At 55.9% G+C, this 25,548-nt stretch overlaps 1 protein-coding gene across 2 annotated transcripts; it reads right to left on the reverse strand.

Moving 5' to 3' along the window:
- AHDC1 (AT hook, DNA binding motif, containing 1) lies at window positions 1-24,741 on the reverse strand. Of its 2 annotated transcripts, XM_011981687.1 has the most exons (6): window positions 24,563-24,741; window positions 24,163-24,387; window positions 18,929-19,145; window positions 18,746-18,783; window positions 13,112-18,040; window positions 1-663 (listed from the first exon to the last, which is right to left on the reverse strand). In XM_011981687.1, the coding sequence occupies exon 5, from the start codon at window positions 17,964-17,966 to the stop codon at window positions 13,155-13,157; it is 4,812 nt and encodes a 1,603-aa protein (XP_011837077.1). In that variant the 5' UTR covers window positions 17,967-18,040; window positions 18,746-18,783; window positions 18,929-19,145; window positions 24,163-24,387; window positions 24,563-24,741; the 3' UTR covers window positions 1-663; window positions 13,112-13,154. The 2 variants fall into 2 exon arrangements, with proteins under 2 accessions (XP_011837077.1, XP_011837078.1); XM_011981688.1 differs by lacking the exons at window positions 18,746-18,783; window positions 18,929-19,145; window positions 24,163-24,387; window positions 24,563-24,741 and adding an exon at window positions 12,777-12,779 and having other exon boundaries at window positions 607-663; window positions 13,112-18,142.
- Between the last annotated feature and the right edge of the window lie 807 nt (window positions 24,742-25,548).

A 25,548-nucleotide genomic window follows, 5' to 3' on the forward strand; every position in this document is an offset into this window, starting at 1 on the left:
TTTTTTTTTTTTTTTTTTTTTTTTTTTTTTTTTGCTTTTTTTCATTTCTTTGTAATACAGCCTGGGATCTTTGGGTGTGTCCTGCCAACAGAAAACAACAACAACAACAACAGAAGAGAAAACCCAAAAGAGTGAAAAATAAGAAAGAAAAAAAAAGCTCCCGCAAGAGGTTCTTCTCCCTCCCCCCCACCATGCGAATTTGCACACCACGGGACCACAGCAGGTTTACAGAATGCAATATACAATCCACGATTTATAATAAAACAGTATATACAATAAATAGGATATTGTTCATTTTTGTCAAACGACCTGTAGATAAATTTCTCAGTGCATACTTGCAGGGGCTCTGGACACCTCGGGGCCCCGCTCGCAACCTCTTGCACACGCTCGCTCTCTCGCTCTCTCTCTCTTTTTTTTTTGTCTTTTTCTAAAACTGTGTTTTGTTTTTAAGTTTTGTACATTTTTAAAAAGTATTTACAATTGCTGGTTTTGTGCAGAAAGGGCTCACCTTCGGCTTCTGCGTGGAGGAGATGGGCGGGAGGGGGTGGAGGGAGATGGGTCTGCAAGGGGCGTAGGGGGCAGGGTGGGAGGCAGAGGGGCAGGCGCTCCTGCCAAAGGACGATGTGGACGCTGGGAGGGATCTTGGCATTGGTTTTCTGAAAGCTGCAAAGAAACACAAGAGAAGAGGCAGGAGTGAGCGGCAGGCATCGACTGCTCTGAGATCAGGGAAGTGAAGAGGGAGACCCTCACCCAGCTCCTCCTAGGATTTGTCCGGGAAAGCTACCCATTGTTCTTTCTCCTGAAAACTCAGACCTGCCTTCTCTGAGCGCAGTTTACCCATCTGTAAAACATGCATGTCCAAGCCCCAAACCACAGGGTGAAGCAGGTGCTGGTTGAGGAGCTGGGGTTCCAGGCAGTGGAATTTGTTAAGAGCTTGGGCTCTGGAATCAGACACAGCTGAGTTCAAATACCAGCACTACCCTTTAATAGTGCTATGACCTTGGGCATGTTGTTGGACTTCTGTGAGCCTCAGTTTGCCCATCTGTAAAAAGAAGATAACTGAACTACCCCACTGGTTTGTTGGGAGGACTCAGTGATATAGGGCAGAGGAAGCCTGGTCCTTAAGTGCATAATAAATTATACTGATTACTATTCATTATTATTTTTCTGGGGCAGTTGGGCTCTCCAAACCTGCCTCCTCATGTCATGATGAGTTTAGTAATTCCTCCAACTTAGGCTGTTCTGAGGAATGACATCATGGGGAGGGCAGGGCCTCAGCACACAGCACAGGTGTGAACCACTGCTTTTATTTCTTCTAAATCCAATCCTCTTCTTACCAATGCCATTTTGTTCCTTAGAGAGGTGAGGTGAGGAGGAAGTCTTTCTCAGTGAAGGAACAGAAACTGCCCAACACAATGCCATCTGTGTTTGGCTTAACCCTGCCTTCCTGAAGCTCAGACACTCCCAAACTCCCAGTTCCTCCCATCGCCAGACACTCGAGATTGGAAGTACCCCTTTTTCCCAGACAGTTCTCATTATGCTTGCGGGGCCCTGGGGATCTGACTTCCCTACCCAGACCCCCAGCTTGGCTAGACCCCCTGGATTCACAGCTCTGCTAGGGTGAGTGAGAAGGTCCCCTGAAGGACAGGGTTGGGCTCGGGACTTCCTAAGAGCTCCAGTCATTAGCCTGGTCCTTTCAGACTTCTGTCCTCCTCTCAGAGCCCCAAGACACACATCTCCCACCCTCAGTGTGCAACCATCTCCATCCGAATTAAGGGGCGAGGTGAGGATGCTGAAGCGGCCTCCTCAGGTTCCTTAGGAGCCCATCAGTCCTCCCCCACACCAGCAGGAGCCAGGCGGCGACAGAAAGCCTTTCCTCCCTTGTACTTTCTTGGCTTTCCTTTCTACCAGAGCCACATTTAAATTCTGCTCAGCCTCGGCTGCTGTCTGCTGGGCAGTCAGCCCCAGGGACGACTTTTGTCCTGAGGCTGGACTTGCCAGGACTACCCCAAGGTCCAGGGGAACCAGGTGGGCTCCTGCAGAGGCAGGGCAGCACCCCATTCTGGTAGATCAGACCAGGTGGCAGGCAGAGGCATGGGAGAGGAGAAGAGCTGCATCTTTGTTAAGCTGTCAGGTCGCCTGCAGTTACAGGAGGATGGAATACTAGCCGTAGGGGCGAGCGGTGTGCCTGGGAGGGTGACAGCTGTGCTGCAATGGGGTGATAGGTAGAAAAGCAGCTCTTGGGGCAGGGGCTGCTGTTGGGATGAATGCAAGCTCTCCACAGTCAGGCGGTAAACAGGCTGCAGAGACAAGAGGGGTGTGTATTAGGGAGCAGAAGGATTTTATCTGGGGTAACTGCTTGAACCAGAGTGCTGGGGGCATCTATCCAGAGGACAGCTCTATTGCGGTTGAAGAACAGTTGCCAAGCTAAAGAACCTCTGTTGGGGTGTTGGGTGACAAGGGAAGGGGACTTTAGGATGGGCTGCTCCAAACCACTGGCAAACTGATATTGTCCAATGCCAGCCTCCTCTGCTCCCTCCAAGGGCCCTGGGGCAGGCTGGGAGCCTCTGCATAAATCCCTGCACCCCCACCCCCACCCCCGGCCCTTAGCCACTGCCAGTGACCCTCTCTAAGCCAGGTCTCCATGGTGATCTCAGCCCAGCAGGCGGCTCCTGCCAGAACCATTCCCGCGGTGCCTGCGGCCAGGCAGCAGGAGGCTTTCTCACCCTCTGCTAAGCCGCCCATCGCGTCTCACCTTCCTCCTCCCACTACCCTCCCCAGCTTTCAGGACTTGGCCAGCCAGAGACTTTGGCAGAATCTTCAGGATGGGAGGGAGTGGGGGAGGGGGGAATCAAAGCCCAAAAGCCCCAGGGTTCTCATGGAGGTGGGAGGAGAATGCTGTGGCTGTGTGGAACTCTGACCTCACCAGGTTCAGCTCTCCACAAAGCAGGACCAGACACTAACACGCAGCCCAGTGCTAGGCACTGGGGACAAAGCAGAGACCAAGACCGATCTGGTTCCTGTCCTTGAGAGGCTCGCAGATAGAGAGGAAAGCAAAGCAGACCCCAAACCAGGTAATTACCATGCAGGGAGATGGTGGCTGTGCCACGGAAGGTCCTGGGGAGGCAGCTAACCTGGTCATGGCAGGAGAGACTGTGGCTCTTCAACCACTACTGAACACTGCCCAGCACATGCTGGGGCTGAGACATGCGCTGACTGAATGACAGAGCAGGGACTGACCTGAGTCTGGTCAGCATGTCAAGGTCCAGCTCGGGCCTTGCACACCTTCAGAACACCTCCTTATACCACCCTGTTACCATAGCTACGGTACCCTTGTCATCCTGACTTGGCTCCTCCAGGGCAGGAACCTGTATGTGGTACTGCTGCACACCCAGCACTAGCACGCAGCAGCCCCCAGCACACCAACCACTGTTACGCAGACTTCACCTTCTAGTGCCTCTGTGACACACAACTGCAGAGTCACATTCCTCTGAGTCCTCACGCTCCGGTGGTTTCACCATCTGAGGTGCCAGGGCATTAAGTGGTCTCTGCCTGTCGGGGGGGGGCACTGGCAGCACTGAGGGACAGCTGAGCAGAGATTCAAAGTGCTGCAGAGCACATATAAATCAGGTTGTCCAGAGAGGGCTGCTCTCCTCCAAAAAGGAATCTATATTTGTGCTTTCATTTAAGCAACCAGCAAACATGTATTCATGCCCACTGGCTGCCAGGACATGAGTTAAGGTCTAACCTCTACTATCTGGTCTCTACTCTCTTGAAAGGGTCCAATGTCAAACAAGGCAGTAGAGCAGAAGGCAAAAAGAGTGCATGAGGCCGGGCAAGGTGGTTAACGCCTGCAATCCCAGCACTTTGGGAGGCCGAGGTGGGTGGATCTCTTGAGGTCAGGAGTTTGAGACCAGTCTGGCCAACATGGTGAAACCCCATCTCTACAGAAAAAATACAAAAACTGGGCCGGGCGCGGTGGCTCACACCCGTAATCCCAGCACTTTGGGAGGCTGAGGTGGGCAGATCATGAGGTCAGGAGATCAAGACCATTCTGGCTAACACGGTGAAACCCGTCTCTACTATAAATACAAAAAATTAGCCGGGCGTGTTAGTGGGTGCCTGTAGTCCCAGCTACTCAGGAGGCTGAGGCAGGAGAATGGCGTGAACCCGGGAGGCAGAGGTTACAGTGAGCCGAGATCATGCCACTGCACTCCAGCTTAGGTGACAAAGTGAGACTCCCTGTCAAAACAAAAACAAAAATAAAAACAAAAACAAAAACAAAAACAAAAAACCAACACACACACACACACACAAAAAACTAGCCAGGTGTGGCGGCACACACCCTGTAATCCCAGCTACTTGGGAGGCCAAGGCATGAGAATTGCTTGAACCCGGGAGGTGGAGGTTGCAGTGGGCTGAGATCGCACCACTCCGCTCTAGCCTGGGTGACAGAGCAAGACTGTCTCAAAAAAAAGAAAAAGTCCATGTGAATTTGAGAGACTGATTTCCTGTGTGACCCAGAGTAAGTCCCTTCCCTCTCTGGGCTTCAGTTTTTGTTTTTTTTTTTGAGACAGGTTTTCACTCTATCACCCAAGGTAGAGTGCAGTGGCACAATCATGGCTCACTGCTACCTCCACCTCCCAGGCCCAAGCGATCCTCCCATCTCAACCTCTTGAGTAGCTGGGACTACAGGCACACATCACCATACATGGCTAATTACTTTATTTTAGTTTTTGTAGAGACAAGGTTTCATTATGTTGTGCAGGCTAGACTCAAACTCCTGAACTCAAGCAATCCACCTGCCTTGGCCTCCCAAAGTGCTGGGATTACAGGTGTGAGCCACCGTGGCAGCCTGAGTTTCTATTCTATAAAATAAGGGAGTTGAACAGGTGATGGGAGAGATCTTCAGGCACTGGGATGGTGCCCCAAAGACAAAGAGTCAGGGGCAAACCACAGAGGCTCAAAGCCTGATGCATCCCTGTAACATTTTAAGGCAGTCAGGCCTCTGAGTTACCTCCATGTGGAGAGGATACTGCTTCCTGGGGGCTCAGCCCACAACTGGTATGCAGAAATACCATTAGAGAGGTGGACCTGGAATTCACTGAATTATCGATGAGGCTGGGATTACAGGTGCGCGCCACCACACCCAGCTAATTTTTGTAGTTTTAGTAGAGACAGGGTTTCACCATGTTGGTCAGGCTGGTCTCGAACTCCTGACCTTGTGATCCACCCACCTGGGCCTCCCAAAGTGCTGGGATTATAGGCGTGAGTCACTGCTCCCGGCCTGAGAATTTTTTCAAATGTGTGTCCACTACTGACCAGAGGTGCTCCTTAAACTCTAGCTCTGCCAGCCATTCCCTCCTTAAGGTTCTTTCCCTGTCTTCGCAGCTGTGGGGCAGTAGGACCAAATGGGGTTCCCCAGCCTTGTGTGACCCTGTGTCTCCACCAGCTCTCAGAGCCTCACATTCCTTACCTGTCCTGGGAGGAGGCTAGCCTCACCTCCTCCATCTCTCTCTTTCTCTCTCTCTCCCCCTCTACCCTGTGGCTGGAGATGCCATATGTAAAGACAGGTGTTCCTGACAGGTTTGTGTCGGACACGCAACTCAAGTGGAGGCCGAGGAAAGAGCAAGAACCATGGAACCAGGCAATCCCCAGGGGCCCTTCCTGGCTCTACCTTCCGTGCTTCAATGACCAGGTGGCTCTGAGTCCTCAGGCGAGGACCCTTCCCTCTCTGTAAACCGGAGGGATTGTGCTTGGAGACATCCACAGGCCCAGTGAGCCCTGAAAATTTGAACTGGTCCCTGCCCTTCTATTAGGAGCACTTCCTGATGACAGGGTGAAATTGTCCCATCCCGTTCCCCAGGGCTTAACCTTTCCTCTCAGAATTCTCCCTATTCTACATGCTTTTCTTCAACTCAAGTTTAAAAAAAAACAAAAAACCTGAAATGTCCCAGGCATGATGAGACACTGGGTGGGGGAGGGGAGGACGGTGCCCAGAGATGAGTAATCGCCCTAAAGGAGTTGATGGCGTGGCAAGGAGGGCATTCCCAGGAAGGGCTGTCACGGATGCAGAAAGGGTGAGAGATTAATTGGGCCTGAGAAGGACTCTGGAATGCTTCTTGGAGGAAGTGATGTCTGAGTGAAAGATAGGAACTGACAGGTGGGAGATGGGGTAGGAAAGGGCCACCCAGGCCAGGAACAGCAAAAGCACAGGGCACCTTTGGGAGCCAGCCCTCCCAGTGCTCCCGCCTGTTTCCACACATGCTCCTGGCTGTTAAGGGAGGGTGTGTGTGAGGAAGATCGGGGCTGGAAAAAAGGTTGGATGCCAGGACGGAAGCCTGGAATACCTTGAATACCATACTGGGAAGCTGGGCCTTTATTTTGTAGGCAAGGAAGGAGGCTGGAGAGGGAAGGATGCAATCAGAAGGTGTAGAGCAATGGAGTCACAGGAGCAGATGTGTTTTAATCAATTCATCCAATAAATATTTTAGGGACTCCAGACACTGTGCATCTAAAAATGCTTAAAAAAAAAAAAATTCCCCAGCACTTTGGTGGCCATATGGGGAGAATGAACTGGGGGGCTGGGGGTGGGGTACATGCCTGGAGCAGGGAGGGAGTTGGGCCAGAAACTCAGGTGGCTGAGCTAGAACTAAAGCCTCTGAAGTCTCAAATTCGTCAAGACCCATTTCCTGCCTCCAGGAATCTCCTGCTGCCTGCCCTGCTCACAATGGTTTTAGAGGGTGGTCCCTGATCCTTCCCGTGGGAGTGTCCCAGGCCCTGCTCTACACAGTGATGCTCATGTGGAGGATTTTTAAAAAAAATTTTTATTTACTTTTTTTGAGACGGAGTCTTGCTCTGTTGCCCAGACTGGAGTACAGTGGTGTGATCGTGGTTCACTGCAACCTCCGGCTCCCAGGTTCAAGCAATTCTCCTGCCTCAGCCTCCCACGTAGCTGGGATTACAGGCACACACCACCACACCTGGCTAACTTTTGTGTTTTTAGTAGAGAGGGGGTTTCACCATGTTGGCCAGGCTGGTCTCGAACTCCTGGCTTCAAGTGATCTGCCCGCCTCGGCCTCCAAAAGTGCTGGAATTACAGGCGTCAGCCACTGTGCCCAGCCCATGTGGAGGTTTTTTTTTTTTTTTTTGAGACGGAGTTTTTGCTCTTGTCATCCAGGCTGGAGTGCAGTGGCGCGATCTTGGCTCACTGCAACCTCTGCCTCCCGGGCTCAAGCAGTTCTCCTGCCTCAGCCTCCCGAGTAGCTGGCACTACAGGCACCTGCCACCATGCCCGGCTAATTTTCGTATTTTTAGTAGAGACGAAGTTTCACCACGTTGGCCAGGCTGGTCTCGAACTCCCCACCTCAGGTGATCCTCCCGCCTCGGCTTCCCAAAGTGCTGAGATTACAGGTGTGAGCCACTGCGCCCGGCAAGGAGGTTTTAAACAAACACCTGTAAAAGGCTGCAAGCCCTGTGGGGGCAGGGCACTGCCTGTCTTGCTCAGTGATACCCTCAGAACTGGATACAATGCCTGGCCCCAAGCAGGTCACTAGCTCATGTGTGTGAACACAGAATTCATCTACTTCCCCCAGCCTTCCAGCACAAACGCAGTGCCCTATGGCAGCAAAGGTTATGCTGACAAAGATGGCACAACTGCCAGGGGAAAAATCATGACATATTACAGTCACGAGAAAATATTTTTCATATTTGCAGTGGGGGAGAGGATTGGTGTGCATAACTGTGATGACAGGGTTTCTAGCTGAGCCAGGTCATTTTGTCCTTGGGTTCCCCAGGGAGGACTCGGCCCAATTGCTAAAGCAAAGAACTAGGTGCTATCACAAAGCCTCCCCCAAGGCCCCAAATCCACACTAGAATACAAGCTCCTTCCTAGGAGGGGCACAGGCGAGGGAGGGCCGGCTCTGTGGTCCTGCGCGAAGGTACAAGAGGCGAGGGTTGGAGGTGTGTGACTCACACAGGCTGGTCAGAGGCCCCAGAGTTCAGCCTCTGCGGGGTATTTACCTACCCATCACCAGCCACTGACTACGTGCTCACTGTGTACCAGGGACCTGGCCAAGGGTTTCACGCGTAATCTCGTTTAATTCTCACAAGAGACGCAGAGAGGTGACGTGACTCATCAGGTGACATGACTCACCAGGTCACCTGGCTGGTAAGGGATGGAACTGGGTTGTGCATAGAGGCCTATCTGTGTCCACAGGCAGGCTCCCAGCCACCACTCTCCAGTTCCGTGGCCCTGCTCTGGGACGTGGGAAGATAAGAAAGAAGGAGGGTGAGTCGGCATGGTTGTGGAGAGATTACATTTTCAGGAAATGAGGGCTCAGAACAAGGCCTGGCCTAAACATGGCTGCAGGAGTGGCAAGAGATAGGATCAGAGGGAGGATGGCCTCAGAGAGTGTGGGGAAGAACTTGTGCCCAGAAGAGTCAGGGCAGGACTGGTTGGGCCCTGACGTAAGGCCTCTTGCTCAGAGTCACAGGCAAGATCAAGTGACCTCTCGAGGTTTCAAGACACGAAGAGACAAAGCCCAGAGCAGCTGGGGCCTGGCCCAGGCCCGGGCATGCCTGCTGACCCCGGCTGGATGGTGGCCTTGGAAACTGCTTCCTGCTCCGGTCAGGCCCCAGCTGGAGTAACCTTGGAGGACCTGTGACATTTCTCTTGGCCTCAGGTCAGGCCTGAGAGGGAGTAGGGAGGGGAGAGGGACTCCAGATTCCTGAACACCTTGGAGGGCCCTTCGTACCCTCCCACCCCTGTCCCCAGTGTCTGACAGGGTCGATCTTTAGCCCACAGGGCCCAACGTGGAGCCAGTCTGTCTGGCTCTACTTTCCATCTAGAGGCCTGGAGAAGATGTCTGCACAGGCCCAAGGCCCCCTCCTTGCTTGACCCGTTCTGTTCCCTGTCCCATCAGCCACAGCTCTCAGATCAGTCAGGCCCCACATTCCCCATTCTGTCTCCTCGGAGCTTTTATCTTCTAATTCACATTGGGATGTGACCTGCCTTTGCCCACAGCTCCCTCTGCCCAGAATGCCCTTCTCACGGTCTCCATGTGTCCAAACCTTGCCTATTCTTCAAGGTTGAGCTCAAGTGCAGCTTCTTCCACAGAACCTCGAAATCCATTTAAGATATCAGACCCAGCAAGAGCTGTGGGGACTGGGCCAGGCGTAGTGGCTCATACCTATAATCCCAGCACTTTGGGAGGCCGAGGCAGGTGGATCACGAGGTCAGGAGTTCGAGACCAGCCTGACCAACATGGTGAAACCCCGTCTCTACTAAAAATACAAACAAATTAGCTGGGCGCGGGGCGCACCCCCATAATCCCAGCTACAGGAGGCTGAGGCAGGAGGATCGCTTGAACCCAGGAGGCAGAGGTTGCAGTGAGCTGAGATCGTGCCACTGCATTCCAGCCTGAGCGATACAGCGAGACTCCATCTCAAATAAATAAATAAATAAATACATAAATACATAAGTTGTAGGGATTGTTCAATCTAATCTGTCCTTTTGCAGATGGGGAATCAGGCATGGGGAGATGACAGGCAGCCATACGGCAGAGTACCCAGGCTCAGGAGGGACAGTACTGGGTTCTAATCTTGGGTCCACTATTTGCTAATGGATCCCCTGGGCAAGGTTCAGAGCTGCACCCATTTCCTCAACTCTCTCTAATGTGGGATAGGGCGGGAGGCAGGGGGTTGTGGTGGGGACACACACCCCACCTCATAGTCTGCTGTGAAAGGTCAGGGAGGCAGCGTTACATAAACAGCCCAGCACAAGTGTCCCTTTTCTCATCAAGGGAGCAGAGGGCTGACTTCTGACTACAACACCCAGCTGCCCAGTGCAAATCTTTGTTTCTCACTGCCTCTGGGCACCTGCCACTCTCTACCAGGTGTTTTCAGGTTCTTTGTGTACTTGTTTTAGTTTCCTGGGGTGGAGGCTGAACTGGAGGACAGGGGCCATGTCTGCTTTGTCTCCCCAGTATCCAGTACTGGATGGACACACAGGTGCTCAAGTTGGGAAACTAAGCTCAATTACTGCTTCTCCAGGGCCTGGCGTCAAAACCGCTCACTGCTATTGGTGAATGAGTGTGTCCCTGTCCTCTCTGCTTAAGCCCTCTGTTGAGGCCGGGCGCGGTGGCTCAAGCCTGTAATCCCAGCACTTTGGGAGGCCGAGACGGGCGGATCACGAGGTCAGGAGATCAAGACCATCCTGGCTAACACGGTGAAACCCCGTCTCTACTAAAAAATACAAAAAACTAGCCGGGCGAGGTGGCGGGCGCCTGTAGTCCCAGCTACTCGGGAGGCTGAGGCAGGAGAATGGCATGAACCCGGGAGGCAGAGCTTGCAGTGAGCTGAGATCCGGCCACTGCACTCCAGCCTGGGCGGCAGAGCAAGACTCCGTCTCAAAAAAAAAAAAAAAAAAAAGCCCTCTGTTGAAAGTGGCAACTCCCTGTATGAACTCTTTGTCCTTACCACTCTCTTTCTCTGTATCTCCAACTCTTTCTCATTCCCGTGGTGATTTTGATCATCCCCTGACACTGGGGGGTTGCCCTAGAGCCTGTGTGCCATCTTAGATAGGGAAAGGGGACAGCCCTCCCACCACCTTGGTCTGGGCCACCATCACTGCGTGTGTGGACTTCTGCAGTTGGTCTCCCTGCTTCAACACTAGCCCCGCTCCATGGTGGCCCGGGGAATTCCGGCAGGGAACTCTTCAGTGGATCCCAGTGTGTCTGGGAATGAAGTTCAGACGCCTTCCAATGCCCCACGTGATCTGGACTTGCCTGCCTCATCCCCTCACTTAGCTTTACTGCGTTCCCACAGGCAGTTTCTCAAAGCTCAGCCCCTTCCTGCCTCCAGGCTTTCCACACTGCTGTTCCCTCTGCCCAGAATGTTCTTCCCATTCCCCGCCAGTTGTCCAGCCCCATCATTCCTCAGGCCTCAGCTTCAAGGTCTGGTCAGCATGCTGTGTGTGCTCACAAGCTTCTAGCTTTTTTCTCTTACACAGTGCTTCCCATAGCTGGAATCATCCATGCTTAATGCCACCACTGTTTGCTGTCTTTCCCTCTAAATGGGAAGCCCCCTGAGGACCAGTACCTCATTTGTGGTGTTCACTGTGGTGCCCCCAATGCCTGGCTTCTAGTGGGTGCTGGACAGATGTCTCTAGAACAATGGAATGCATTGGTCTGAGGACAGCGCAGTTAACTCCCAGCCCTGAGTGGGGAGCAGGGCCAGAATGTGGGGCTGGATGGCATCCCAGTTCCTCCTGCGTTCAGGCCTCACTGGGTGGTTCCATTATGTATTTCACTGAGCTGTGACCTGCCCAAACACCCAGCCCCCACACCCGTCCATTTTCCCACCCAGAGCCTGGGAGGAACGGTTTTTGGATTATTTCACATTTCTGGATTATCCATGAGACATCTCCCCTCCAGTGAGAAGGATCAACAGTTTGACATTTTAAACCCTAAGCAGCTTCTCCCTGGCCTGCTTCAGATCTGAGGTTCTGCTGCTTGCAATGAGATGCATGGGGAATGGAAGGCCGTTTTAATCTTGGCCTGGCTTCATTAGGAAGGAAAAGATACTGCCAAAAAAAAAAAAAAAAAAAAAAAAAAGTTTGCTTCACTGTCTCTGCCATACAGAGCTGTGAGAGCCTAAGGGATTATCAAAGTAAATTTCCTTGAAAAGATAGGGAAACTGAGGCACAGAGAGGGACAAAAGCTTGGTCAAGGGCATGTGGCAAGTTGGTGGCCAATCTGGGAATGATCCTCCCGGAGGCCTTCTGACTCCCGCATGCTGCCCTTTGTTACCTTCAGGCACCAGGGGAGCTGGGGTCTGGCAGAGAGCGGGCAACAAGTTTCCACTGACATGACTTCAGGACCCTGAGTCACCCTGGCCTTGAATGGCCTCCCAGAGCACGGATGGGACTTTCCAGGAGCCCAGCTACTCCTCCAGGAAGAGAAACTCCCAGGAAGCTTCAGTGGCAGCAAAGGTGAAGGGTGAGGGGCGCAGGCATGCCCCCAGCCTGCCCTGCCACCCACTACCACATCTGGGACAATTTTGTGACAGATCTATTGTCCAAAAGCGGGGCCAGTGGCGGCTGTATTTCTGGAGCAGGCTGTTCTTCAAGAAGATGGCTCCTTCCACCTTGTTCTCTTTGATCATTTTGGGGGCATTTTTCTGTCTTTTATTTTCCTTTTTTAAAACACCCAATCTTGAGAATACTAAAACTGACTCCAACTAATGAGGTCACAGTACCTGATAAAAACAGTATCGAAACATTTAACACTCTTTAACTGTACTCTCAGAAAAGCCTTTGGCTTCAGGAAAGGGACTGGCTTTTCTAGGGTCAAAATACCTTGCCTAAAGATAGTCTCACTGGTTGAAGGTTTGCAGGGACAGTGGGATCCCAGCACCCCTTCTCCACTTCTGGGTCCCTACCCCATATGCTCCTGGCCACACCTAGCCTATCTCAGGCCAAGTTGGAAAATAGCCTTTGGGGGTACCTTGAGAGGCCAAGGGAAGACACTTTGGGCCATCCTGTGAAGTCCTCGCAGAGTGTGAGACCATGCCATACTGGCCACTCTTGGCCTGGCCCTCACCAGGCTGCCTCTTAGAATCGATGAAGTTCCCAGGGAAATGGGGGTGCCAGCAGGGCTGGTGCTCTGGATAGGCCCTGGGTAGACGACCATCCAACCTGCTCCTCCCTTCACCTGTCTCACACAGGGCAATGTAAATGCCCGCCCTTATCAGCGTATTTCCTGGGAAATACTTACTTCCTATCCACGACATAGCACGAACAAAGAATTGAAAGCTTGATGAACCACACTACGGGGACCCATCCAGTGTATAGTCCTCTGGCCATTTCAATTAACAAGACCCCCTGAAAGTCCAAGCCCTCTGCCGAGTTCCCAGCCCAAGTACCCCATCTCCTTCTGAGGCTGTCCGCAACAGCGAATCCTCAGTCCCTATGTCCTGCTGTCGGTCCCCAGCCTTGCCCTTAAATCCTGCATCTGCTTCCTGCACTCCATACTTCTGTCCTTGACTAAGCTCTGATGTCCTCTCCCCACCCCCAGGCTTCTGCCCACTGCGCCCGCATCCCCAGACTCACCCAGGAACAAAACCTCGCGGTCCAGTCGGCACTTCAGTTGGCACTACAGGGACGTGACGGTGAATGTGTCCTCAGGGTGAGGTTCCGCCATGGGCCCCAGGAAGCCGCTCTTGGGGCCCCCTCCCAGGCCAGGATGCGCCTGGGGCATAAAGCCTGGGTACCTGTAGGCGGTGTCCTGCAGGGGCAGCAGCGAGTCCCTCGGCACGGGGGACAGGGTCAAGTCACTAAGGAGTGGGCAGCCATAGCCAGCAGCGGCTGCAGCAGGGCCACGGGGTGGGCCAGGGGGCCGGGCCATTTCCAGTGGCTCCTTGTCGGCCTTGGGCGTGGCTGGTGGGCTAGCCAGGTGAGGGGCACTGAGGCACGCGGCCTCCGTCCTGCCCAGGAAGTCAGCCAGCAGCCCTGTACCCACCTTGCCTTCATAGGGCGGGCTGCGGGCAGCCGAGCCTGGAGGGTACCAATATGCCGTGCCCTTGCAGCTGGGGGAATCGTAGTGGGCCTGGCCCAATGGCAGGTCCCGGCAGCTCAGGTGGGCCTGGGCTGCAGCTGCGTGGCCCAGGCTGGCCCCCTGGAGCCCATGCTTGAGGGGCTCACAGGCAGCCAGCTTGGTGGGCAGTGGCCGCAGCTCTTCCTTGAAGCCCAGTGTAGGCGAGCAGGTGGGCGAGTATGCCTTCTGCAGGCCGGCGTCGAACACCGTGGGCGGGTGGGCCAGCGGTGGGAAATGCTTGCCATCAAGCTCGGGAGCACCTAGGCTGGGCGAGTCGCAGTGGAAGCCTTGGCCGAAGGTGCCATCGGAAGGCGTGGACGGGTTCATGGAGTAGGGTCCTATGAAGTCACAGGGGTCTCGCTCTCCCACGCCGAAGGCCCTCGACTGTGAGGGCAGTGGTGACATGCTGCTGTCCCCGCTATAGTAGTCCAGGCCTAGGTCAGGACTGTCCTGGAACAGTGGGTTGACCGGCTGTGGCTTGGGGATGAACTTGGCTTTGGCCGCTGCGCCACCCCGCTCCTTCTTGGCTGAGCAGGCCCCACCGCCCCGTCCACCTCGCGGCTGCCGGGGCCCAGTGCTCCGTTTGGATGGGTAGCCTGAGGCAGCGGCAGAGGCGGATGTTGGGAAGCCCAGATGTGAGGCCTCGAACAGGTCCACCTTCTTCCGCCGTCCACGGCCCGGCTTGGAGCTACTCTGAAAGAGGACACTCTGGTTCCAGTTGTAGCCGGGGGCAGATGATGCCTCGTTCCAGTCCATCATCAGTTTCTCCAGGCTGGACAGGCTCGACTGGCCCTCACTACTTGAGGCCTCGCTGTTGGCACGCCGAAACCCGCCGCCACCGACCGGCTGATTGAACTGGGTGCTGTCGGAGGATGACTCGGAGAAGGTCTCCGACACAGCCGTCTGCTGCTTCACCTTCTGCGGTGTGTAGTTGGAGATGTCCAGGATCACGTTGGGTTCGCTGACGTGGCAGTCAAAACTGGGATTGTAGAGCTGACTAAAGGCCTCTGAGGCCCAGTCCAGGCCTCCATAGCCCTGCCGGAAAGGCCACTGAGAAGCCCCCGCAAACTGGCGACAGTTCTCGGGCGAGGGCTGGAAGGAGGAAGAGGAGGAGGAGGCGGCAGAGGCTGCAGAGGTGGCAGAGGCTGTGGTGCCCTTGGGCACCATGTAGCCACCAGGCGAGACTGTGCTGGCCCGGCTGTCACAGCGCAGGGGCGTGGGGGCTGAACCAGAGAAGGGGGCCCCCTCAGAGCTGTTGAAGAAGGAGGCCTTGCTTGGTGGCAGGCAGGGGCCCCCGGTAGGCGGTGGGGCATAGCCGGCGCTGTGGGCGCTGCTGGGTGAGGCAGGGAGGCTGTTGCCGCTGCCATAGGCAAAGCTGCAGTCCTTGCTGTTAGCGCAGTCCTGGCCTGTAAAGGGCTTAGCCGGGGCAAATACGCTTTGTCCAGCCCCGTAGCCGCCATACTGGGGCAGGTAGGTGTTGGCAGGCGGGTGGGTGGTAGGTGAGCGGGCCACGGCTGAGGGCGGGGGAGCCAGCTTGGGGAAGGTCTCGGCTGCCCGGCAGTCTGAAGTGGCCGGAGTTAGCCCATAGCTCGCTGCCCGTCCTGGTGGGAAGGTCTGGCGCGTGGGCAGGACAGGCTGGAAGGAGGTGTCCGCCCCAGCCCCACCACTACCCACTGCCACTGGGCTGGCCTTGGCTCCCCGGCTAGGGAAGGTGGCAAGGCCCCGCTGGGCAGGTAGGGCGCTGGTGGGTGGCCCTGCATAGGTGCCTGATGCCTTCCGGGACTCTGGGCGAGAGGCTGAGAGGGCAAAGTCCAAGAGATCGGAGGAGTCATCCGAATCGAGCAGCGAGCGAAAGTAGCCGGTGAAGAGGTTTTGGCGCTCCTGGCTGAGCTCGGTCTGGCCTGAGGGTGCGCCCGTGCTGTAGTAGCTGCCACGGCCTGAGGCTCCGCTCTCCAGCCCAGTGGAGGCAAAGGCCCGGGCCTCGGTCCCCTGAAACCCACAGTTTCGGCCAGCTTGCCCGCCTGGGTGCCCATGGTGAGGGGCCCAGCCACCACCCTTATCTCCGGCCCACTCGGCACCCGCCTCCCCAAAGCCTGGGCCACTGGGCACCTGCTCTGGGAACAGAGTCCCATTCTTCCGGGACCGTCTCTTGCGCTTTGGCTTCCCAGTCACAGCGTCTACCTCCCCCCGGCCCCGTTTGCGTGGGTGCCCCAACTCGGTAAGGCCAGGGCCCCCCACCCCAGCGGCTGCCACGGCCACCACCTTCTTTTTCTTGCCAATGCCCTCAAAGAAGTCACTGAAGGAGCATCGGGCTGACTTGGCCGCATGGCCCCCACCCCGGCCACCAAAACCACCTGCTTTGCCCCCACGCCGCCGGAAGCCCTGCACACGATGCAGGAAGTGGGAGATGCTCTGGGTGTCAGGGGCCTGGTGCACTGACTCCGGCTCACTGGGTGTCCAGCAGCGGGGTGGCGAGCACCGTCCAGCGCACTGGCTCTGGCGGTTCAGAAAGGCCAGCTTGGCCAGGACGTCTGAGTACTCAGCCTTGCTGTCGTTGGCGTCTGCCGCATAGGACGGTTGGGGAGACGCCAGCTTCTGCTTCCGCCGCCGTCGTTTCTTCACCTCTGGCATGGCCATGGTGGCTGCTGCCACAGTGGCTGCCTCGGCCGCCACCACAGCTGGCTCCTTGGGCTTGCCAGGGCCCAGCAGCAGGTTCTTAGGAGGGCGGCCGCGCTTACGCTTAAGAATAATGGGCATCTCACCGGGTGGGAAGACCACTACCACGTTCCGCCCGTTGTTCTTCATCTTCAGCAGCGGGGTGGGCTCAGCTGACACACGCAGACCTAGCTCCTTGCCCTCCACACTCAGGCTGCTGCTCAAGGAAGACACTTTGTATGTGGTCTTGTTCCGTCGCCCGAGCGATACGGGGATCTTGGCCATCTTCACCACCATGCGCCGCACGCCTCGGCACTTGCCTTTGCGGGTAGAGACCACTGGGGTCTGGGAAGATTCTGGCTTCAATTCTGGGACTGAGACCAGGCCTGGGCCTGGCAGGGCAGGGGGTGGAGGCGGCGGTGGCGGTGGGGGTTCGGCCAGGGCGGCTGCCAGCCCCGTGGGCATAGGCAGGGGCAGTAGGCGGCCCTCGGGTCCGGCGTCCGCCTTGCGCCCCCGTCCGGCTTTCCGCCGGCGACACAGGATCTTTGGCCTATCAGTACGCCGCAAGGCGTACTTGGGGTGACCCTCAGGCCCGGGGGGGCCGTGCGGTGAGCACAAGTCCAGGCGCAAGGGCTCGGCCAGTGGGCAGTGCCCCAGGGGCTGCTGGGGCTCCAGACGGCGACCTGGGACGTCAAGCAGCTTGGGCAGGGGGTCGAGTGCCTGGGGGTCAAGCAGCTGCGACTCCAAGGAGTCAGGCAGGGTGTCCAGGGCCTGGAGAGCCAGGCCCGGCAGCCCCAGAGGATCAGCAAGAGGTTGCAGGGGTGGCAGCTCCAGAGCTTCCCCGAGCGGCTCTAGTGCCTGCGGGTCCAGGAAGCGGGGCTGGGGGTCCAGGAGCTGAGGCTCTGGCTCAGGAGATGGTGGCTCGAGGGCCTGGGCCTCTAGCAGCTGGGCCTCTGGGCAAGTGAGGGAGGCCAGCTCACTAAGGATGTCGGCGTCAGCAAGTTCTGAGTAATCAGTGCTGTCTGGCTCAGGCTCTGGGGGCAGACCCGTGGCCACAGCCGTGGCTCCGGGACTATGGCCTTGGCCAGGCTGGGGACTATCCCTAGGCTCAGGCTCAGGCTCGTAGAGGGGGTGGCTGGGCCGCTCTGACTTGGCGTGTGGGGTGGCTCGCTCCTCAGGGCTACGGATGCTGTTGGCCAAACTGGGTGAGGAGAAGAAGCTGTACTGTAGGTCGCCGGGTGGCGGTGCAGGCGGGCGGCTCAGTCGGAGCCCACCACAGTCCAGGTGTACACCACTGTGCTGCAGGTCCTGGGAGAGGCGTGTCAGGTCCTTCATGATGTCAATCAGCTGCACCACTGGTCGCAGGTTCACCCGCCCGTTGTCCCAGCAGCGTCGGGAGCTGCTGCCGTCTCCGGCCGGTGTGGGGCAGCGGGCCTGTGAGACAGGACGGGCTGCCCGTGGGGGCAGCGGGTCGTCCCCCTTGGCAAGGACTGGTGGGCGCCGGGTGCTGGGGTCCCGGCGTGGGGGTGGGCGTGGGTTCTCAGAGAAGGCGTGGGTGGAGAAGGCCTTGTCGGGTGGGCTGGCAGGGGGCCGGGTGGGAAGCAGGGGCCGGGGGGTGGGGGGGCCGCCGGGGTAGTACTTGGGCTCCCGGAGGTAGTCAGGAGAGCTGCACACGGCACTGGAAGTCACCACCAGGCCCTGGGGCTTCACACGCATCCTGACCTTGTCCTCCGCAGGCCGCCGGGCGGGGCCGGGGCTGACATGAGGGTGCGAGAAGCCGGGACCAGGACCTGCCAGGCAGGAAGAGCAGGAGGTCCCTTACTGAACACCTACATCCTCATCAGCTTCCCATATCCTCGATGAGCTCCTGGACCCCTCCCTCCTGAGGTCTCATCTCCTTACCAAGCTCCCATCCCCACCCCAAGCCCAATCCCCTTGCTGACTCCCAGCCTTTCTCAAACCACCATATGTACAGCAAGCCCCTCATGGGCCCCAGTTTCACTTTTTTTTTTTTTTTTTTGAAAGAGAGTCTCACTCTGTCACCCAGGCTAGAGTGAAGTAGTGTGATCTCAGCTCACTGCAACCTCTGCCTCCTAGTGCAAGCGATTCTTAGGTGTCAGCCTCCCAAGTACCTGGGATTACAGGCACGCGCCACCACGTCTGGCTAATTTTTGTATTTTAGTAGAGTCAGGGTTTCACCATGTTGGCCAGGCTGGTCTTGAGCTCCTGACCACAGATGATCCACCCGCCTTGGCCTCCCAAAGTACTGGGATTACAGGCGTGAGCCACCATGCCTGGCCCAGCTTCACTTATTGACAGCTCATCCCCTTTGGAAATCTGGCTATGTGCTCAGGAAGAACAGGACCCTTGCCTCTGAGAGGGAAGCACATCAGCAGGGTGATCAAACTTAAGGAGAAGGCCAGGAAGCTCTAACAAGGGCACAGCCTTCCTGCTTCTTACCCCCAAAGGGCTCCAGGAGAACCCCCACCACTTACCCTCGGCTCTGCCGCCTGGGCTGTCACACTGGAGATCTCTGTGGGCAATAAGACAGGCAATAGATTTGAATTCCCCAAATGGTCTAGTGGCCACAGCTCAACCCCTGCCCACCGGCCCGGCCTCCTCCAGGTACCACCCCCTGGCTCCCTCAGCGCTCCATCCAGTGCAGACACCCGGCTGACCTGGAAGAGAGAGGGCCCCCGTGCCTGGGGGCTCTGCCAGTCGCTGGCTGTCAGCTGGGGGTGCTGTGGAGCAACTTCGGCCTGAGCCCAGGCCTCGGGGCGTGGACAGCGCCTGGAAAGGACCATCGCAGCTCAGGTTTAGTGAGCACCTACTGCGCGCCAGGTACTGGGCTGGAAGCTGTCCAGGCATCGTTTCATTTAATTCTTCATACCAATCCTGTGAGGTAGGGGCTATTAATAACCCCATTTTGCAGATGAAGAAATGGAGGCTCAGAGATAAAGTAACATCATTCATTCATACACTCATTAGTTATGAAGTACCTACTTTGGACAAGGACTGGACAGACAGACACTGATCAGATCATTATAAATTACTTAATTACTAGTGGGATAAGAGCTGCAAAGAAAAAGTGAAGATGCCTAAGGTCAGAGCAATCACACGGGGAGTCAACAACAATAAAAGTCCATAGTTTGGGGACATTTTCTGTTGCCACACACTGGGCCAAGTGCTTCATATAGATTATCTCATCAAATTCCCCATACAAACATGAGATCAATATGATTATCTTCCCCAGTCTTACAGAAACTATCCCCTGGAAGATGGTAAACACCATAAAAGCAAAGATATCTGTCCTATTCACTGCTATATGTATTTCCCAACACTCAGAACAGCACATGGCCTACAGCAGCATTTTAAAAAATGGCTGTTTGGCCAGGTGCAGGGGCTCACACTTGTAATCCCAGCACTTTGGGAGGCTAAGGCAGGAGGATCGCTTGAGTCCAGGAGTTCGAGACCAGCCTGGGGAACATAGCGTGACCCCATCCCTACGAAAATTTAAAAATTAGCTGGGCATGGTGGTGCACACCTGTAGTCCCAGCTACTCAAGAGGCTGAGGTGGGAGGATCGCTTGAGCCCTGGAGGTTCAGGCTGGCTGCTCTGAGCTATGATCGTGCCATTGTTCTCCAGCCTGGGCAGCAGAGTGAGATCCTTTCTCCAAAACATTAAATTTAAAGTTTGTTGAATGAATTAACAAACGAATAGGTACACAGAGCAATCAACCCTGCCTTTTCCCTTTAGGCTCTTTCTTCTTCTCCAGACCCAAGAAGGATGCTGAGGGAGGGACCCAAGAGTGTGAAAAGGGACATTCTCTGATCCTTCTTCCACCTTCATCGGAAAAACTCTGCCGCTCCATCCTACCTCTGGTCTTGTCCTGGCCCCTGCTACATCCTCTCAGAGCCCTATCTATTTCACCTTCATAGTATTTATCGCAACTATAATCAATTACTTGTGTGACTGGCTGTTTAGTGTGTCTCCTGCAAAAGTGTGGGCTCTTCAGGAGCAGGGATCACGTCTGTCTTGTTTATCGCTGTATTGCCTGACCCTAGGGCCTAGGCTATGAATGCTACATAAATATTTACCGACTGACTCCCTGAGCTGGTCAGGGCAGAGCTGGGATTTAGATCCAGGCATGTCTGACTCCCGAAGGAGCCCGAGGACTCAGGGCCATGGCTGATTCCAGGAGTTGGGATCTCAGGGAGCAGGGAGCTGAATGGACCCCAATACTGTGAGGGTCTTAAAGACTGACCTTGATGCCTGCCTAATGTTTGGCTCTGACCTAGTACTGGGTCACTGAGACCTATGTGCCAGAGACTCATGTAGACTCTCCCCACCTACCAGTGCTGTCACCCCACAGGAAGACTGCAGAGCTGTAGGGACAGGATAGAGTAGAAAGAGACACTTCTCTGCTCCCCTTTGGGGGATGGCGATTTGCAATCTACAAAGCACCTACCTGCACATCTATGACCCACTGAATCCTCACAGCAGCCTGGGAGGCAAGATTTATTATCCCCATGTTACAGGGGAAACTGGCTCAGAGTGGATGTGTAACTTGCCTGAAGTCACACAGTTGCTAAGTGGTAGGATTTCTAATTCTGCCTTAAGTCCAAAGCCTCCTTCCACTCCCAGCTCCTGTAACAATCCTTCAGCCACTTCTGAAAATGCTCCTTCTAGCGCTGTGGTCTAATTTAAGGCTGGGAGGAACCTTAAAATTATCTAACCCATTGGCTTCCAAAGCCTGGGCCTGGGGGAGCTGTGTAACATTCCAGATACCCAGGCCCTAGTCCAGGGGAATGTGACTCATAGATGTGAAGGGACATCTGGGAATCTGTATTTTTAACCAGCTACCCCAGTGGGTACACTTTCTAGTGCCATCTCATGCCCCTCCCATTTTACAGATGAGGAAACTGAGACCTGAAGAGGGAAAGAGACTTTGTCTGAGGTCACAAAATGGCACAGGAAGGGGCCCTTTTGTTGCCCACCCAGGTGGAACATCCCTCTATTCACTCTTCCTTCTCTCTCTGCAGGTTTCAGGCCTCAGCTGCTCCTCATTGTCCCACCTACTGGTCCCACCTACTTTGCTCTCTCCCAGGCCTGGCTGTGGACCTGGCCCCTCCTAGGTCAGGATCTCTCTAGTCCAAGAACTTGGAGCACTGTTGCCCTCACAGGGAGGACAGTGGGTAACACCCTCACAAACGAGAAAAGGGGCTCAGACTCTGGAATCTCCAAGTCCAATTTCCAATAGTGTGGTTGCACCGTGGCTCCTGGCACCTACTTGGAGATGACCACCAGAAGCCCCCCCCCCTCCCTTACTGAGGGTCAGGCCAGCTGAGCCTTCCCCGCTCTGGAGACCTCCCAGCTGGGGCCTGAGGGTGTGATCTTGGCAGAAGAGAAAAACCTCCTCTCTGGTGGTGGCTTCTGTTCCATCCACCCATGAAGACCTCTGGGCACGTCCTCCTGCCAGGCCTCCTGAGGCTGGCCACTGCTCTCTTTTGCAGCCTCCAGGATCTGAGGGAAGCAGCTGGCTCCCCTCCTCACCACACCCCGGCGGCCATTCTCTTGGATCCCTCCCAAGGGTACCACCTAGCCCTGGTCTGGGGACAAAGTCAAAGGGGTCCTTCTGTCTGCCTGTCTGCTGCTGGGTCAGTGTGTCTGAGCTCGCCCATGGGGACACCAGCCGGCTGGGAGGAGGCTGGGGGCCCCAACCTGCTGTGCACAGTGCCGGGAAGCGCCAGCCCACATCCTTGAGTCCCCAGCCCCACCCTCCCCGGCTGTGGCTGTGACCACCCCACCCCTTCCCCAGCCCTCCTTCCCCTCCCCCACCCACTGCCTCCCCAGGGGAGCCAGGCTGCCAGCCCCAGCTCTCACTTCCGGCCTCATGACCCTCTCTCCAGCTTGCACACTCCTCCTCCCCCACCATTTCCCTCCTAGCCTGGTTCGAAGGCCCTGGGATGTCCTCAAATGGGAAACACTGCATCAAAGGGGCCATTACTTCTGCTCTGAGACCTTCCCATCACCTCCTTTTTCCTCCAGCGGCCTTATCTCTTAGGATCTGCCCCTCGGGGACGAGTCCTCACCTCTCTCCACCTCCTTCCCTTCAGCCACCTACCTGCCCACACAGTAACACCTGAAGATCTTCTTTCAACCTGATCCCAGGAACAATATCATAATACAAATAACAATGATGGCAATAATAATGGCAGCTGTCACTCATTTGGCATCATTTAAATAGAGGCACAGAGAGGTTAAGTTATGCCCTTAAGGACAAACAGCCATCTCACTCAATTCAGCTGGTGTCTGAATTTAGGTAGGGCTTCTCTAAATCAAACTGCTTCGGTGTCCAGAGATTCAGCCCCCTCCCATGCAGCCTCCTCCAACTGTCCCAGTCCCAACCATCAGTTCTAATTTTTGACTTCTAATCTATCCTCCTCTCAGCTTCTAGTCACCACCTCCCACCAACCACCATTCAACTAGACGCACTACTCTCCCTCGCCACTAGGTGTCCCCTTGGAGCCACTGATGCCCCCAAGGGGAGCTGGCCCTGCCCCACCCCCTGGGGCCATCAGGGGCCCCCCCACAGCACAGCACAGCACTGCACACCCCACTCCACCCTACCCCCAGCCACACAGAGCTCCTTTGTGCAACCCTCGCCCACCCCCTTCCTCCCTGGAGCGGGGCACCTGGCAAGCAGGTCTGCCCTAGAACTGCCCCCTGCCAGCCCCCTGCCCTGGGTGCCAGGTGTGCGGGCGCCACCACCACCGCCAGCTCTGGCTGGACCCGAGGGTCACCCTGCCGGCGGCCCTCCCTTCCTCCCTCCGAGGTCACCCAGGGACTAAGCTTCCCGCCCTGCTCCGCCCCCCTCCCCTCCTGCCCTTGGCCCTTGCAGACTCCCGTCCTTGTCTTTCCTTCTGTCTCCCGGAGGACTCCCCTCCTCCAGCCCCACTAGGCCCTCCCTGCAGCCTCTCACCCCCGCCCACCTCCTTCCCCAGAGAGCTCCTTGTTCCGCCCCCCCCTGCCTCCCCGCCCAGGTCTGAAGAACTCCTCCTCCTGGAAAGTTGCTGCTGGAAAGGAAGTGACTTCAGCGATTTGGCCACAAGGCTGGGCACTGCTGAGCCCAGCTCAGCTCAAGGCTTGCCCAACCCACCTCCAAAGCACAAATGGAGCCACATGTGCACATCACTCCCACTGTGCATCCAGAACCCTGGGCACACACACAGCCAGTGTACACACAGATCCCTGTGTGCACACACGGTACCATCGCAGTGTATTCAGATCTTGTCTATACACACATCTCTCCAGTGTACACTAGCACCCTTGCACACACACCATCCAGTGTGGCACACGCAGTATCCCCACACCTGCCCAGTACACACCCAGAATCCTGCATATTCATACTCCCATGTACCACATAACACAGCCGTTGAACACTCCCCAGCCTGGTCCACTTATACAACTCTTGTATATTACCCCATGTGCACGGAAGGACAGAGCCCGCCACACACACCTGCTTGCACACAAGCTTGAGTGCCCTGTACATTTACAGTCGGATACACACAGTCTTGCATCCTCCCACAGCTGTACCTCCCCACCCTTACAATCCCAGGAGACTCCACCCCCAGACCTCAGGCCCCAGGAATGCTCCTTTGGAAGCTGGGTGGGGTCCCCAGGCAGGCTCAGCTCTAGGGAGCTTCCTGGAGCCGGAGGCTTCATGTGTCAGTTCAGGGAGTTGCCTCTGCAGGGCAGGGCAGCTTCACCTGGCTCCGCAGCTCCTGAGCCTGGGTGGGCTAACCTGGGCCAGGAGTAGTGAGGTGGGTTCTGCCACTGCCCCCACCCCCCTCCCTGTCCTGCAAGGGCACCTTAGCATACCTGGGCTACACAGGCCCTCCCAGCACCTCACCTTGGCCTCCCAGTTCTCTGCTTCCACAGACTCCGGTAGAGAGGTGTCCTGGGGGGTCAGCAGCTGCACACATCAGGCACTCTGGTTTCCACCTCTGCCCTGAGTCCTGGTCATTGTCACAACCCCTTTCTCCTCCCAGTTCTCTCAGGTCATCAAGGCGCAGGGAAGAGTCCTCAGGCTAGGAGGTAGGACTCACTGTATATCCATGAGCCTCAGTTCCCCTTTCTGGATAATGGGGAGTTTGAGTAAATGTTGGGTTAATATGTTTTGATTCTGTAAAGAACCTCTTTTTGACCTAAGCTGGGAGGGGATCCCTGTTGGGACTGGGAGGCAAGTTCCCCTGATCCCCACTTCCTGGGGGTGGCCCAGGCCCAAGCTTGGCTTCCCTGCACACTGTTACCTGAGCAGGCTGTGCAGACAGGCCCGGCTCAGCAGGAAAGGCCTGTCTTCATCAGCATCTCCAGGGTGGTCTCTGTAATGGCCTGAGCGTCGCCCCGCACTCGGGGCCCTCTGCACATGCTCAGCTGGGTAGGCTCTGGGGTCCAGGCCGATGGCTTGACAATCAGGCAAGCTCCCATCTGTGGAAGCAAACACAACACCACAGAGATAAGCATGGATACAGGGTAAGCCAGCCAGACAGCAGGGTGCAGAGGGACACCAAGCCGGGAGTCTCTCATACATGGAGTCCCATCCAGCTCCAACCTCACCCCATTATCCCACCAGGGAACTGTGAGACACTCTCTCTTTTTTTTTTTTTAAAGAGAGATAGGGCCTCATCTCGCTTTGTGGCCCAAGTAGGAGTGCAGTGGCATGATCATAGCTCACTGCCACCTTGAATTCCTGGGCTCAAGTGATCCTCCCATCTCAGCCTCCCGAGTAGCTGGGGCTACAGGTGTGCACCACCATGCCTGGCTGGTTTTTTAAAAATTTTTTGTAGGGATAGGGTCTCACCATCTTGCCCAGGCTGGTCTCGAACTCCTGGGCTCAAGCAATCCTCCAGCCTCAGCCTCCCAAAGTGCTGGGATTGCAGGTGTGAGCCATCCTCCTGCCTCAGCCTCCCAAAGTGCTGGGATTGCAGGTGTGAGCCACTGCGCCTGCCAAACCTGTTTCTTGAAATCCCAGGCTCCTACTGAGAAGCAGTGTTTTTGCACATCTATGTACACACGTGCATATACACGCACATATACTATAGTGGAAGGAACCTGGCCTTTGGGAGTCAGACAGTCCTTGGCTCAACCTTCATAACTGTGTGACTTTGGGCAAGTCAGTTAACTTTTCTGGCTCTCAGTTTTCTCATCTATAAAATGGGAAAAGTGAGATCTTATGAATGGGGAGGAACATCCGGGGAAACTATAATGCAAAGAGCTTATTGACAATGTAGGTGTG

The sequence above is a fragment of the Mandrillus leucophaeus genome, unplaced genomic scaffold, assembly GCF_000951045.1.
Source record: "Mandrillus leucophaeus isolate KB7577 unplaced genomic scaffold, Mleu.le_1.0 Scaffold23, whole genome shotgun sequence".
NCBI lineage: Eukaryota > Metazoa > Chordata > Mammalia > Primates > Cercopithecidae > Mandrillus > Mandrillus leucophaeus.